Raw genomic sequence first — 15,405 nt, 5'->3', positions numbered from 1 at the left:
GGTGCTTGTCAGCTGCTTAGGCAAATACTTAAGTCAGTTATATGACCAGTACCATCAAAACATCATGCAAGAAGCCAGCAACCATTTCAGGCTAAAGCTATAGAGAGTTGTACCTTTCAGTCAATACCTTTAAACCAATGATCTGTTTAAATTAGAATGAATATTCAAATTTACAGGATAAATTAGACCAGTTCCAAAATTTACATCAAATCATCCCCAAAGTTACATTTTCCCTTGTCCCAGTGGGTGAACCCATATAATATACCCTGCCGGCAGGAAGAACACGTTGCTATTAAACAAACCTGAGTAGTGAGGATCAATAAATACAAGGAGTTTAAATGCTAGTAGTCAGACAACTTGAGTCTCAGGAGCCAGGGGCTTCATTGAACCTTAATTCTTTTCCTTTGAAAGGTTTCTCTTATTTTGAACAAGCATTTAACATCCATGCTAAGGTTTTTTCTTTTTAAAAAACAAAACAAAACAACACACAAAAAAAAAAAGGTGTCCTGGCTAGAGAGAGTCAGTTTAACTCAGCTAACTGGATGTCAGAAATCCAGTCATTACTGAACAGATCATTGTAAACAACCAAGAAATCTTTCTCTTCTTCCCTTTTCAATGGTTTCTTGTTAAAGGCAAAATTCAGAAAAAAAAATATTTAAAAAAAAAAAAAATCTTTTGGGCTGAAGTCTTCATATTTGGTTGGAAATGTTGTCCTGTTATATATAATCTCTCTATATATATTTGATTAGGCACAAGAGGAGTTATTAAACATTCAGCATGTCCTCATCACTATCATCATGAAACGATACTGTATTTGTAGAGTTCTGTGCCGCCTGCTGGCCTGGCTTGGGTTTTGCTTTCCTTTCCTTTGCTCCATTCAGCAAACAAGCTTTGTCATCACTTCCAAGATTGGATGGCTTCTTTTGTGGGTGCTTTCCCTTGTCTAGTCCTCTTCCTGACTGAATCTTTACATCTGGAATAGTTAACACTTCATCCTCACTGTCCAGGTCATCCACATGGAGAGAGGTAAAGGCTTCAGATGTAACAGACTTTGTAGTAATGTGACCATTCTCCTGCCTTCCTTTTGTTGTCCTTTGATTTGGTGCTGCTACTTCCTCCATAAGCCACTCTGTTTCATTCTCATTAGCTTCTTCTTCACTACTTATCTACAAGGAAAAAAGAAGAAAAAAAAACCACACCTAAGAGCCTATAATATCCCTCCAGACTCTGCCACATACTCATATCCCCAACCATTAGATTGGACACCACAGGTGGCCTTAGGTGCCATAGCACACTATTCCTATCACTTTTCATTATGTCTGAAACAGACTTATTTGTTTTCCTGTACATTTGTGTTATTCGGCTATTTGTGGACTGCTCTTCAAATTCTCAACTATTTTCCTTTTCTATTTCACAATATTAACATAGGTATCTCAGCTGCATGGCTTTCCTGAAGCCACTCAGTATGGTTTCCATGCTCTCAAAGTACTAGGAATTCGGGGGGGGGGGGGGGGGGTATTCATATTAAGAATATCTGACAAAAACCAACATCTGATTTATTACCTTTGTGTACTTGTAGGAAACACCTGATGTTCTTCTGCAGCAGTTTGTTATCTTGTTTATTACAATTTCCCTAAAGAAGAAAAAAACCACTGCATTAGGATGATTGTATTGCCATTACTAGCCTGCATTTTTCCTCTCTGAATTTTACTGTCAACACAAAGCATTTCACTAAGCAAGCTGCAAGCTATCACATAGTGAGACTTGACCCTGAACCACTCCATAACAAAACTCTGTCCATGATGATGTACATCTTGCCCCTTATCACAGCTTAAGGAAACACCTCTGGCTTTTATAGCTAAGAAGGAAAAAAAAAATTAAACTTGTCTGGAAAGCAGAAAATTGGCAGGACTTGCACTTGTTCATTGCTGCTGTCAGCTTGACACCAGGAAAAGAGTGACACATCAAATGCTAATAAACTTGACATATTGTTTTATGCTCCTTAGTTAGCAGCCATCCACAATAGAGAGTAGCCCACTTTAATTGTGTACTCCAGCCCTCTATATATGAACCTTCAGACTAAACAAATTAACAACAGGGGGAAAAAAAAAACACAAAAAACCCACACACAAACCCAAAAAACCACTCCAAAACCAACCAACCACACATAACAGCAAACAAATACCAATACAGTTTGACAGTCGATGCTGCCAAGTGAAAAACAGAACTTTAAAGCTCACTACTTCTCTCTCACTGAGGCAACCTATCAAAGAAATTTTTAGAGCCTCACAATGGTTTCTTACCTCCTCTCTTTTTTGTAGAAGAGCAAGATTATTAGGCATGCAGTGAGAACAACCAGGAGGACACTCAGCACAGCACCAACAGCCTGACTTCTCTTTGAAAGGCCTTTATGTACCTGGGCCTCCTGGTCAGTTTGGTGCTCATTGCTTCCTGGCTCATTGGTTGATCTAAAAAGAAATTTGCAAAGAAAAGGAAGAGTAAGGTCTACTGACCAGTTGCATCAAAACCTATCAGAACCACCGCATTCAAAGAAATTAAGCACTCCGCACCATCCTGTCAGTCCTAACACCTATAAAGAATTGAATTCAGGGGATTTCCTTATAAGTAAAAATCACTGGGCATGGGGGAAGAAATGTACGTAGTACTGCACTGACATCCTGGTATGCTTTTCAACAGTGCCTAAAACCGATTGCAATCAAGACTCCAGTGCATGATTAGGTGCTCTGGGCCTTACACAGCAGTGCTTATGCACACAAAGCTGCTACATTAGAACCAAACCTGCACCTAAGCAAGCTACAGAAGCTACAGCAATTATTTACCTCCCAGCTGACTATGGCATCTCACAAGTATCAATAGTTAACTGCCTGCTTCAACCAGAATAAACAGTTTCCCTGTGTTTTTGAGCTAGCAGCCAGGATGTGAACAGTCACCGGGTCAATAGCCACCAGTCTCTCCATTCTTTGCAGAGAGACTGCCTACATGCCAAGAATGCCAGTAAGCACCTAGATAAAGTCCCTCTACTTTTAATGCTGTCACCTCTTTAGCTTATTCTACAGATCCAAAAAGGAGTAATCAACTGCAGAAAGACTTCATTAACCCTCCAAGACCTATAATGATTTTCACTCTGTACTAAAGAACTAGGCAAACAGAGGAGAAGGCTAGTCTGCTATGGCTTTGAAGTTTTCCAGACAGTAGGGCAAGGAGGGTGAAAAAACCTTACCCAAACACTGGTTACTTCTCTCAGTAACATGAACCAATGCATTGTCCTAGCTACAGCCAGTTTTACTTTGTGAGAGCAACAATATTAAATTTCACCATGCCTCTCCATTTCCCCTGCAAACAAGCAGCTGTTGGACCAGATCAAGCTGGCAAACATTTATTTAGCAGTCACATGCCAAACACCACACACGTGAACACCAATTCTGCCTACCCATGAGTCTACTGCTTTTTTAGCTTGGCACCTTTTTTTTTTTTTTTTCAGTCACCATGATGAATACCAAAACCAAAAAAGTGCTGACAAAAGCTGATTTCAGAAAATGGTTAACTACTCACATTAATGGACACACAGCAGATGTGTACCAGGAAAATAAATACTGGCAATCTGCTGTCTCGTGGAGGAATTCAGGGATGCCTTCCTTTGCTTGTTGATTGCAGTGGAAGAAAATGGTTGAAGAGACAAACTTTGATTTATCTTTACCACATTTGGAGTCTGATGAAAATATGACATCCAAGTCATCATCTACGATGAGAAGAAAACCTTGTAAGTTTACCACTTCCTTGAGAACTCTATTAACACCATACCCTGGAAAGTTATGTATTTGTTCTGCGATAAGTTTGCAGTACCTGCAGGTGAGTGGATACATTTATACATAGCTGATCCCATCAGCTGCACTGGAACATTAGGTTAAGCACTTCAGAAGAAAAAGTAGCTAAATAAAGAAGATCACTGCTTATGCAGTACAACCACAGTGGAAAATGAGACCGAGTCATCCATCTTGCATCATTTCTACTGAAGCCTTTCAACAAGTTTCAAACCCAAAGGCGACATTTGCAACTGAGCTTATACAATATGAAAAATACAACCACAATTCTGTTAGGCAGCCTCTGGATACGCTTACAGAAGTGTATTAGCACAGAAACAGGAACTATCTTCTGATGAATCAATTCACACAGAATATCAAGCACCTCTAGCTAATGAGCACGTACTTACCCTCAACATAGTATTTAGCTTTAGTGGCAGTACCAATTCTCCGAAAGCGACGTTCATTAGTTTTCACCTGGCAGATGTTTGCTCCAGAGCATTCTGAGAAACTTGAGTTTCTTATACCAGAAAGTTGAATTTCATATACATATTTATCACCATTTGTCCGTATGTCACCAGAAGCTGTGTACAACCTGAGGAAACAGGGGATCCATCCTTAAGTTTAAGGTCACAGATTAAGGTCATTCCCAAGACATGATTGCCAGTAGTGGTAACTGCCACCTCCAGCTGATTCCAGAGGAAGCTGGAGTGACTGGCTCAGCAGCCAGAAAAGATGCAGAACTGAGGCTTCCTCTCTGAATGTTACAAATGATTACATTTAGCATTAGGCCTTCTCAGCTGAATTTCCAAGAGGCAGGTTAAGAAGCAATTTGTAGGTTGGACTCGATCTCGAAGGTCTTTTCCAACCTGGTTAATTCTATGCTTCCATTCTATTCTATTCTCTATTCTCACTGCACAGGAAGGGAACTATTTGGGGCTTCCAATTTCTAAACAATCAAGGTAACCTCTGTCATTTAAGCTACATATCAGTAAACTCTATGTGTGCAGGAGGCAATGCTACTGTGGAGAAGACAGTTTATGTTAATACATACAGTCAAATACACGTCTTATAAGTATAATCTTTCTAAGCAAGCACAAAAAGCAAACTTTTCTAGTTATATCGCTCTCAGTGAATGTATGAGCATGTAAATACCTCCAAAATATTAAAATAAACTGGAGAAAATGAAAGCATGATTCAGTAGTCCATACACAAGCTAGCATACTGACCACTGTCTGTAGCTATGATAAGTCCTATAGCTGAGCTGTTTCCTCCAGAAGGGTAACTAGTCCTACCATAAGGTGTTACAAGGTGTCTACTACTACCTGAAGGGAGGTTGTAGCCAGGTGGGGGTTGGTCTCTTTTCCCAGGCAACCACCAACAGAACAAGAGGACACAGTCTCAAGCTGCACCAGGGGAAGTTTAGGCTGGATGTTAGGAAGAAGTTCTTCACAGAAAGGGTGATTGACCATTGGAATAGACTGCCCAGAGAGGTGGTGGAGTCACCATCCCTGGAGGTGTTTAAGAGGTGACTGGATGGGGCACTTGGTGCTATGGTTTAGTTGATAAGATAGGGTTGGGTGATAGGTTGGACTCAGGGATCTCAGAGGTCTTTTCCAACCTGGTTAATTCTATTCTATAAATACTATCTACAATTACATCTTTTCACACTGCTAGTCTGAGTAAGAATGCTGAGATACATAGCTATTTATTGTAGCCACCTGCCTGAAGGCTGAGCTTGCTCAAATACAACTTGTCTTTAATCTCACATTACACCAAGTTTTATTTTTGTCCTGTCTTCCTCTCCTCCTTCGTCCATGTCTGTTTGACTTGCTTTTTCTCTATGCTTGTAGTGCTATCACCATGTCTGCACAGCAGTCCTGCCCACAGCACTTCTGCTCAGTCACTCCAGTCCTGCATGCTGGTGGTTTGTGCCCTACAAGCAGAGTTTAATTCTTCCCATAACACTAGTATGGGCAGTTTTCCTTTGATAACTCTAGCACTGGTATTATATGTAGTTCTTGATAAGAGATTCTGGACTAGGGTTATGTGTACTGTGTACAGTTAGTCTAACTGGTCTTCCCCTTGCCTCTCCTGAGTTCATTTATGCTTGACCATTCCTCCAGAGCCGTCCTTCCTCAATTCTAAGGCTTTGAAGCATGGGTTCCACGTGGACTGTCTGAGCTGGAAAAAAGGTGCTATGTAAAAAGCCAAGGAGTATTCTAAGTGAAAAGAAAAAGAGAAGGGGAAAAGAAAAGTTCTCTGGCACTGAACTAATGTCTACACGCTATGGAAGGAGCAATAACCCACAAAATAAGAGATCTAACGTCAAGGCATGAATTTGCAGGCTTCAGAGCAGTCTTAAGTACACCTGCACATGCTCACAGCTATAAGTCAAGCTGACTGATGTGGTATTTATAAGCTCTTTAAGTCACTTATTGGTACATGGTGAATCGAGTCCTGTTTCCATTTGACAGCTAAGAACTGTTAAGGCTACACAGAATACTAACACCAAGCTCTCTTTGTTTGGCAGAACTAAGGTATTGGGGTTTTTTTGTTGTTGGGGTTTTGTTCATTTGGGTTTTTTGAGGGGTACTGTTTGTTGTACTTACTTGTAATAAACATCCCCTAAAGAGAAGTTTTTCCCAGTTGCAGGATTAATAACTGTTCCATTCACTACCTCCACCTCCTGCTGCTTCACAGCACAAGCTGCACGTGTGTCCCAAGTGATGTAGTAAGCACAATTTTCTTCATCAATCCTACCAAACAGACACAACTCATGATTCCAGGAAACAGTAACAAGTGCTTAGTATCTTGAGAAAGAGAAGACACACAGCAGACAACTCAAGTGTGGAAATGTCTTGCCTAAGCAGCATGCCAAGAGTAAGCTAAAATAGTCAAACAGCACTTAAAAAAAAATATCTGTTTGAATTGCACTGCAGTCTCTGGCATTTTCAAAACTCAAAAAGGTCTGCTGTATTTGAATTTCCTACTATGAAAGTTCTAGAAGTCACACAGTGTATCAGAGGGTTTCATTGAAGTATTTTACCTAGCAAACATGTCAGGCTGCTCCTGGCAAGTTTAACGTGCTGCACATTAACTAGGACAGGGCACATAAGCTAATCAGATTTTGTTACCTTTTGACTCAGGAAGGGCATCTTGCTCAGTTTCCCTACCCTACAAACAATATACTGTTAACCAAAATGAGACCAGAAAAAAAGCCATTGAGCTTTCTTAGTATTTGTGAGCATGCTTATGCACCTCACTTTAGACAGCTTCTGGTTATCTGTATTGATGCAACAATAAGCCATGCTTTATTAGCTCAATCACCTGCAGGAAGATTTCTCTACTAAAGAGATTTTGAGCAAAGTTAACAGTGGTTGGACAGCAACTGACATTTAACATAATAGCATGCCATTCATTGTCACATCAGATTTGGAAATACAAAACTTAAATTTATGCCCAGAAAGTTTTAGATGAAGGAAGAACACAGTTGTTTATGAAAGTGAACAGGTGCAGAGACTCCAGAAGGTCCATGTCTTACAAGTACAGACCAAGTATTATTTCAGGGACTCAGGGAAAGAATGGGTAGTCACCGTCCTAAGACTTACAGCTTACTGAGGAGGTATGAATGAACGAACTATGAAGATCAAGGCTATGTTAATTTGTTACTCACCTCTGCAGCATGGGCATGCCAACAGTTTTTGCGCACTTCAGCTCTATAATTGTCTTCACTTTCTTGTTTTCCCTACATTCCTGCCCACTGGAATAACTAAAATACACTGTATCACCTAGAAGAGAAAAGTGGTGACATTCAGGTTTCTGAAAGCAGCTATCAGAAATTCTCTTTGCTCATTCTCCAGACTTCAACTTCTCCTGCACTGGCCATATATCAGTTCAGTAGTCTGAGGCCTTCACACTGATGATCATTTAAAAATCACTCTCAAACGCTTTTGTATTTCCATCACACCATGTGTTCAGGTCACCAGTATGGCTGTAACAAATGTTCACATTTAAGATGTACTTTTTTAAACCTAAGAGTAAATAAAGATACTCATTTATAAACAAACTCCAGCGATACATACCACTGTTTGCATAGTTAAATTTACCTTCATTTCAAACACTCAGCAGCAATTAAAAAGAACTGTTTAAACTGAAAGCTTGAGTAAGGTTGAGATTTGTTAAGCTAGTCATCTGTCACATGCTGCTTTAATTAAAGAAGTTAGTGGACCTCAAACAAGTCTTTCAAAATGGGAAGAAGAAAAATAGTTCCCCCTCCCACAATTAGAGAACCATAGACAAGCTGAGGTTGGAAAGCAATCTCGGGAAGTCATCTGGCCCAAATCCCTTCCTCAGATAGGGCCACCTGAAGCAAGCTGCCCAAGACCATGCCCAGAAAGCATCTGAGTATCTCCAAGGTAAGAGACTCCACAACCTTTCTGGGCAACTTGTGCAAGTGCTTGATCACCCTCATCGTCTGAAAGTATTTTGTGATGTTCAGATAAAAAAATTCACCTTCTACAGCTTTAATGACAGCATTGTATTTGCTTCAGTGTTTTCTCATGGTTTAAACATCACTTTTAGATTTAATAGTAGTGTTTACTGGTCTTGCTTTTAAGAGATCCACTGGTAAAGAGGTTTCAAGATAAAGGCTTCACCAGCCATAATCTGAGAACAATTATAGCTAGATTGTACAATTTCACTATCTCTAGCTCTCTACAGGAACAAAAGTAACTCTACCTGTCACATTCAGCTTCTGTGTATGAACAAGTCCAAGAACTTGAACATCACCATTTCCACTCTTCCTGCAAACACTGGCTCTCTCAGGGCAGCCTGTAGGTCCCTCATGTACCCGCTGACAGAGATTCACATAGTACCTATAGAGAACATGGTAGACAACATTTCCTTAGAATTAATTTAGGTGAAACTGAAAAAGTGTGACAGAAACTTTAGAGCCCTCATGGGAAACTATCCAGGTTGAAAAAAAAAAAAAAAAAATATTTGACATAAAAAAAACATGTGCTAAAGTTTAGCAGATTGCTTCTATTACTAAATAAATGTGTGCAAAAAGAATTGATCATTTACCAGATTAAGTCACTTGTTAATTTTGACCTAGGAGGAAACTAGAAATTGGAACAGTCAGAAAATGCCCAAAAGGTTACAGTACTACCCTAAATTCTGTGGCTCCTTGGATCTATACCATTAAGTTTTATTAGAACACAGTAAATAGTATCAAAGTGGTGAACAAAAGAGTTCTCATAGTTTATCCTCAATTGAAGATTAAATGCTCTCATCCTTGCCAGTTAATTTCTATTTGTTAACTGGAGGAGGAAGGCTGGAGATGTCGATGACTTCCTGCTATTCATCTTTTTTCTCTAAGTTGACAAGGGGAGAAAAAATCTTTGCTTAAACTTCAGACAAAGTTACACACTGCAATCAAAAGACAGCAATGAAATCATTAAGATTTTTGTTCAGCATGATTAAGAAGAAAAAAAAAAAAGTCTTTATACCACAAAATTATTTCATTAAGGCAGCAGTTTAAAAAGAAAGCCTTTAAAAACACTTGTGGTTTCAACTTAATCATCCTTTTTAAAGTATTATCAATAGAGGAAAGAAGTGAGGAGTAAGACAGTAATTATTCACCCTCAAAAAAATGCGTTCCTCTTCAGTTTTCTGTCTGCATGCTGTGTTAAGCATTTATAGTCTTAAGACACTGTCAGCAATTTAAACAGACTCTGAACAGCAACCAAACAGAAGTCCTATGCCATAATAAAACTTCCATTGTATTGGTTAAAGCTACTTCCCGGGAGTTACTCATTACTCACGAGTTCCCATTGTGGAAAAAGATCCATGATCCTGTCAGAGAAGAGAGCATTCTGAAGTCATAAGTTCTGTGCTTTTGGACAAACTTGCACTCCATTTTCTTGGGAGGACAAACAGCCTGAGTCTTCCACTCAAATGTCACAGCACAGCCAAGTGTCTCACTCAGAAGGTATGGTCTCCCAACACCAGCATTTTCATCACATGTGAAAATAATAGTAGATTCCCTTCTTGCAGTTGCTGTAAGGGGGAAGGTTGGAAAGCAGAGAGAAAATAAAACATAAGAATACCAACTTGACTTTGCAAAAGGCTTTCAGGAAAGTATGGATTTCAGTGTAGCAATTTTGCAGTTCCCCCAAAACCTGTAATCAGACATAAATGCTTTACCTAGCAATTTTATTCCCTTAGCTAGCTTTCATGCTTTTTAGAAAGTAGTCTTCCTTCCAGAACAATTGATCTTCATCAGTTACCACTTATTACTTGAACATTCATGATCTAAAGGCACGATTTTTTTATTTTAGAAGTATTTTGCTCACTTGAGTAGTCAAGTTTGTTCCAGAGATTCCTTGTCTTGCCCACTCCAAGCCCTTTACTTTCATTGTATTGTATCAGAGGCCTTTCACCCAGCCTGATAATGGCTACCTCCCCATATTAGCTCAGATCTTTGCACATGAAATATAGGAAGTTCTTACCATTTCCACAAAATCCCCACTGTCCATCTCCCTGGTAGTTTTCAGTTGTAGCACACCATGGCCTATTCTTTTCTTCTGTAATACACTCCTCATGGGTCTTTCCTTTGTACTTGAAAGGGAAGACACAAAGCTCTCCCTTTTCAGTTACTGAGAAAGAAAGTTACATCCTCTTAACAACATGCAGTAGAACAGCAGGCATCATATCCAAAGCCTGTACTTCAACACTAAGAAAAGTCACAGGCAAAGGAAGACAACAGAAATACTGAAACATTGTACAGTACACCCTGGTCTTCTAACTAGGTTTTAGATTCAATTAGCTATGATCACTCCTCCTCTTCTAAGAGATGCATGTTGATGTTGCAGATTATTACAGTGCATGTGATTTGACAGAACTACATGTTTCTACTAACATGCAAACCCCATGCTGCTTCCCTCATATTGCAGCAAAACCTCACATTTTAAAGGTTAAAAAAAAGCTGAGAAGCTTTTTACATAAAGAATGAGTCTGTTTCAGTCTCACCTGGAGGACACCGATCACCTCCTGTGTACTGCAAGATGACTGTTTCATCCTGGTGGCTATAATCCATTCTCATTTCCTTTATGTTTCCAAAAGATGATGCTCCACTTGCAGATGTCAGACACACTGCCCCATCTTTGCATTTCCCCTGGGGCAAGTCTGCTGCCTTACTGCATACACCAACATGGTAAAGGTTGGATCCAGAAAATACCTGTAGACATCCAGAAGCATTATCAAGAGCAACTGAAGGAGCTGGGGCTGTTTAGCTTAAAAAAGAGGACGGTGAGGGGAGACCTCATTGCTCTCTACAACTACCTGAAAGGACATTGTGGAGAGGCTGGTGCCAGTCTCTTCTCACAGGTAGTTAGTAATAGAACAAGAGGGAATGGCCTCAAGCTGTGACTGGGTAGTTTAGACTGGACATTAGGAAAATTTTTTTCACATAAAGAGTGGCAGGCATTGGAATGAGCTGGCCAGGGAGGTGGTTGAGTCACCAACCCCGGATGTGGTGCTTGGGGATATGGTTTAGGGGTGAACCTTGTAGAATAGGGTTATTGGTTGGACTTGGTGATCCTGAGAGTCTTTTCCAACCTGAATGTTCCTGTGATTCTGTGAAACAATGCTGCCTCAGAGCCTGTAGTCAGTATTTTCAAAAAACCACTCAGGTGTTTTATAGAATAGAATAGAATAGAAAAGACCAGACCAGGCTGGAAGAGACCTTCAAGATCATTGCATAATGCAGGAAGAAAATAAGATAGCTAATTTTGGAAGACTTGCTTTATTTAATACGGCAAACCAGTGGATAAAGTACTCAGGACCAAGTCTGTTCAGCAGACTTGTTTTCGTGTTCGGGACTCTACCACAGGTAGATTTCGCCTTCCCCATCAGCATAACAATGAATCTCCTTCTCAAAACCATTAAAAAGAACCCACTTCAATGTTATTCCCTCTAGTATTATTCCCTCTATCAGGGGCCAAACACATCAATACCAGCCACTGCTGCAGCACATGCTTTAGTCTCTTCTCCTACCCCAGCATACTTAAAAGAAAACCCTGATACAGTTTTAAACCACTGAGAGTAATGGACAATTCACAAATTAAAAAACACCACCACCACACAACAAAACACACACAAAGACACCACGAACAAACACAAAAACCCCAAACACAAACAACAAAAACCAAAACCCAAAAAACCCAAACACCCCACCGCATCAATCCTCACACCACCTGAAGGCATTACCTCAAATGATCTTCCAGAAAGGCTGGACAGGTTAAAAGTATAGTGTAGCTGTTCATCAGTCACAGAGCAGCCTAAGGTTTTGACTTTATCTGGACACACAATTGGAGTTTCCCACTCAAACACAAAACTGCAATCAAGCTTCCTTATCATCTTTGGCTTGCCCTGTTAACAAAGAAAACAGTGAGACAGTAGGTTTGAGAATTTGTTGTTCTATCTGCCTTTCTCCCTCACCCTGCAACAGTTAACCTCAGTTATTACCAAGGCTACACTACACTGACTCTAGCACAAGCACCCTGCCTATTAAAATCAGCACCAAAACAAGCCACAAGTGAAGTAGTCTACAGATCTCTCCAGAAAACAATCAAGACCATAATTGAAGCACACAAGATTTCTTACTAATTAGGGTTGAGATTTTGATGTTGAGCTTAGTTGCAAGCAGCAACAAAAGCAAGAGCACTGTGTTTCTGTAGAGGACATTAAGATAGTTCGAGTTAAGGTTTAGAAAGAACACTCTATTTTGACATATTTTGAATAAAAATGTAAGTATGGTCTCTGTAATGCTTAGAGCTGCCTGGAGTTCCAGGTCATGCTCTGCAGTCATGGAAAATGGTTCCGGTGAGTAACTTCAACAAGCTCTAGTTTGTCAAAGATCACACTTGAGTGTTTTTGCAGTTTGTTGAAACATTCAGAAAATTCAAGCAGTGTTAGATTCACACCATGATACGACTTCTATTTAGTGTTCAGGTGTCAACACAAAATAAAGGCATAAGTACCTAAACACATTTTAAAGCTACACAATTGTGGAAAAGGTTACAATACAGAGGAAGCATTTCACAGGGATAGCTTCACAAACAGTTACATGGGTTCTTGCATTAGCTTGTGGTACGAGCTTTTGGACCTGCACAAGGGGCAATAGAGCATTAAGTTTAATGCCAGCAGTAAGTTATTGCTACGTTACTTCAGTGGAATCTGATCCTTGAAACCATCAGAGCTTGGTACTCTGAAGTTCATGCACTTTATGACATTTTGCTTGGTCATGAATACAATACCAAGTATATAAGTAGTTAAGAATGCAAATATTAAGCATATTCATTGCTGAAACAAGTGCATCCTTACACGCTAGAAACAAACGCTTGATTCACTTTTAACCAAAGCTAACACTGGCTGGTACCCATTTCCCATTGCATCCCACCAATTATTTAACAGATATCTTACCAGACTAGTTCCTTGGCTGCAGTGAAATACAATAAGAGAAGTATAGTTCATTTTGTTGTTTATCTGACAAGGAGTAGTACTGTTGTAAGTGATGTAAACTTCATTTCCTGCCTCATTTAACTTGGGAGGCTCAGTAACACGACCAATATCCTATGCAAGCGAAAATATATATTAAGGGACATAGGAAACACATCTGGATTTCAGATCAGCCAGGAGATTGATTAGTTCAGATTATTCTGTTTGGATTACATGAGAGCACAACTATTGTACTTTTGAAAACTGTATTCTATACTCAGAAAACATTTGTTACATTTCAATCTTAAAAAAGCACAAGCTGAGCAGCTCAAAACACTCTCTGAATAAAGCTTGGCAAAGGCCAAGAAGTTCTACATCTTACAGGTAGATTCTGCTTTAAATCACTGTGCCAACACGTCACTTTGAAATGATGTAGTATTAACAACGGTCCTAAATCAATGTGGAAGTTCATGGCAAACAATCTCAACCTTATGTGCATCTTCCACAGCTCACAAAGAAGATCTCAAAAGGTGTGAGCCTCCATCTCTCAAGGTAGCAACACGGAAAAGCTAACCCACATTCTGCCACAGGCTTACTATTTAGGCAGCTGTTAAGTTCTTACATGAAAGTACTAAGTGCATTTTGGAGCATGCTAGGACATACCCTGCTTCAAGGACACCCTTTCTGTGCCACAAATGGCTGACTAAGAGGCATTCTGCTTCCCAGTCTCCATATATGGTGCACAGCACTACACAAAAAAAAAAAATCTCTGCAGTAATGTTTTGTATCTGTCATGGGATGGAATCTTCTGACCCAGAAAAAAAAAAAAACCACTGGGGCTTGGCATAGGAAAATACTCTTCATAGAGAAAGCAACAAAAAAGGAATTTTAAAGGGTAGATTTTAATTTTGTGTTCAACTTCTTTAACCCATTTTCAAGGCTCTGGTTCAAATCAGGTCTAATCAGGCACAGTGTTTAAACTACCAGGGAAACACATTTCAGTGATTCCAGGCATAGTACTTACTATTGGCGATTCATTAACAGGAACCATGCAAACAGCTGCTCCAGGTGGGCAGCTGACATCTTTGATAGGATTGAGAGGCTCACAAATGTTGATGTAGAAGTCTGGAGAAACATCTGTTACATCTTCATCCACAAATGCCTCATAATACCCAGTGCGATGGATCAGAGGAGACAGGTCAATAACCGAAGTGCCATTCAATACTGTGCACTTCACCTACAAGAAAACAGGGTTTACTGCTCTTACTCTTGTATTATTTATCCTTCATAGGACCAGAAGCACTGCTGTATTTAAAAGTTTCAAATCTACAGATTATCTATAGATACTAAGCACCTACAGACTACACATGAAAAACCTCAATCATTTAAACATTCTTATGCAGTGGAGTCCATATAAGAACAATACAAAGTTTCAAAGCTCTGGCATGCATACTCCAGCATGCATAGTCACTATGTATTCACAAGATCAGTAGATACTACAGTTCTTTCATCTCTACATCTTCTACACATTATTGCACCATCTCCAATAAACAACTTGGTTATAACAATGTGAAATTACTGTATTGCAAGTTGATGGCTTGCACACTGTCATTTCCTCAGAGCCTATTTTACACATTATTGAAGTGCATAAGCTTCCTGACAGCCTACCTGGCATTTGGGAATTTTATTCTTGTTTACATATAAGATAAGGAGCAACTAACAAGATTACTGTTTAATTTCAGGACAAATCATCATCACTGCTACCTAATGATCACCACACTGAAATAGCTAGGGTCACTGCAAATACACTGAAAAGGGATCAGAAATGCACAAATTACTGAGCAGAGTTAACAGGCTAGAAAACACAATGTTTTCAGGCACTGTTGATTTGTATTGCAGCATGACATGTTACTTAAAGAGGAAACCAGAGCCATACGTAGCAGAGCTCCTACAGAAGGAGGGGACATGTGACAGCTCCTCTCAGGGAAAGAAAAAACTGGAAAAAAAATTTCTAAATGGAAGCAAGATCTGTGATAGTATTGGGAGAGTGATAACTAAGAGAAAAAACAACTTGTCACAGAGA

At 39.6% G+C, this 15,405-nt stretch overlaps 1 protein-coding gene across 1 annotated transcript in view; it reads right to left on the bottom strand.

The window, feature by feature from the left end:
- Nucleotides 1-652: 652 nt before the first annotated feature.
- The window catches only part of IGF2R (insulin like growth factor 2 receptor), a 50,905-nt gene continuing 36,152 nt past the window's right edge, over nucleotides 653-15,405 (bottom strand). Inside the window, exons 34-47 of the mRNA XM_009908821.2 lie at nucleotides 14,347-14,559; nucleotides 13,308-13,457; nucleotides 12,093-12,254; nucleotides 10,854-11,061; nucleotides 10,334-10,480; nucleotides 9,647-9,881; nucleotides 8,562-8,698; nucleotides 7,498-7,612; nucleotides 6,434-6,580; nucleotides 4,232-4,416; nucleotides 3,574-3,760; nucleotides 2,304-2,468; nucleotides 1,564-1,633; nucleotides 653-1,166 (exon numbers count right to left, since the gene is read on the bottom strand). Coding sequence (XP_009907123.2) covers nucleotides 765-1,166; nucleotides 1,564-1,633; nucleotides 2,304-2,468; nucleotides 3,574-3,760; nucleotides 4,232-4,416; nucleotides 6,434-6,580; nucleotides 7,498-7,612; nucleotides 8,562-8,698; nucleotides 9,647-9,881; nucleotides 10,334-10,480; nucleotides 10,854-11,061; nucleotides 12,093-12,254; nucleotides 13,308-13,457; nucleotides 14,347-14,559 — 2,523 coding nt within the window. The 3' untranslated portion in view covers nucleotides 653-764. The remainder of the gene's footprint in view (nucleotides 1,167-1,563; nucleotides 1,634-2,303; nucleotides 2,469-3,573; nucleotides 3,761-4,231; nucleotides 4,417-6,433; nucleotides 6,581-7,497; nucleotides 7,613-8,561; nucleotides 8,699-9,646; nucleotides 9,882-10,333; nucleotides 10,481-10,853; nucleotides 11,062-12,092; nucleotides 12,255-13,307; nucleotides 13,458-14,346; nucleotides 14,560-15,405) is intronic.

The sequence above is a fragment of the Dryobates pubescens genome, chromosome 6 (genome assembly GCF_014839835.1).
Source record: "Dryobates pubescens isolate bDryPub1 chromosome 6, bDryPub1.pri, whole genome shotgun sequence".
In the NCBI taxonomy this organism is placed as follows: domain Eukaryota; kingdom Metazoa; phylum Chordata; class Aves; order Piciformes; family Picidae; genus Dryobates; species Dryobates pubescens.
The sequence above is the reverse complement of the archived record's forward strand: the minus strand, read 5'-3'. Positions and strand labels throughout refer to the sequence as shown.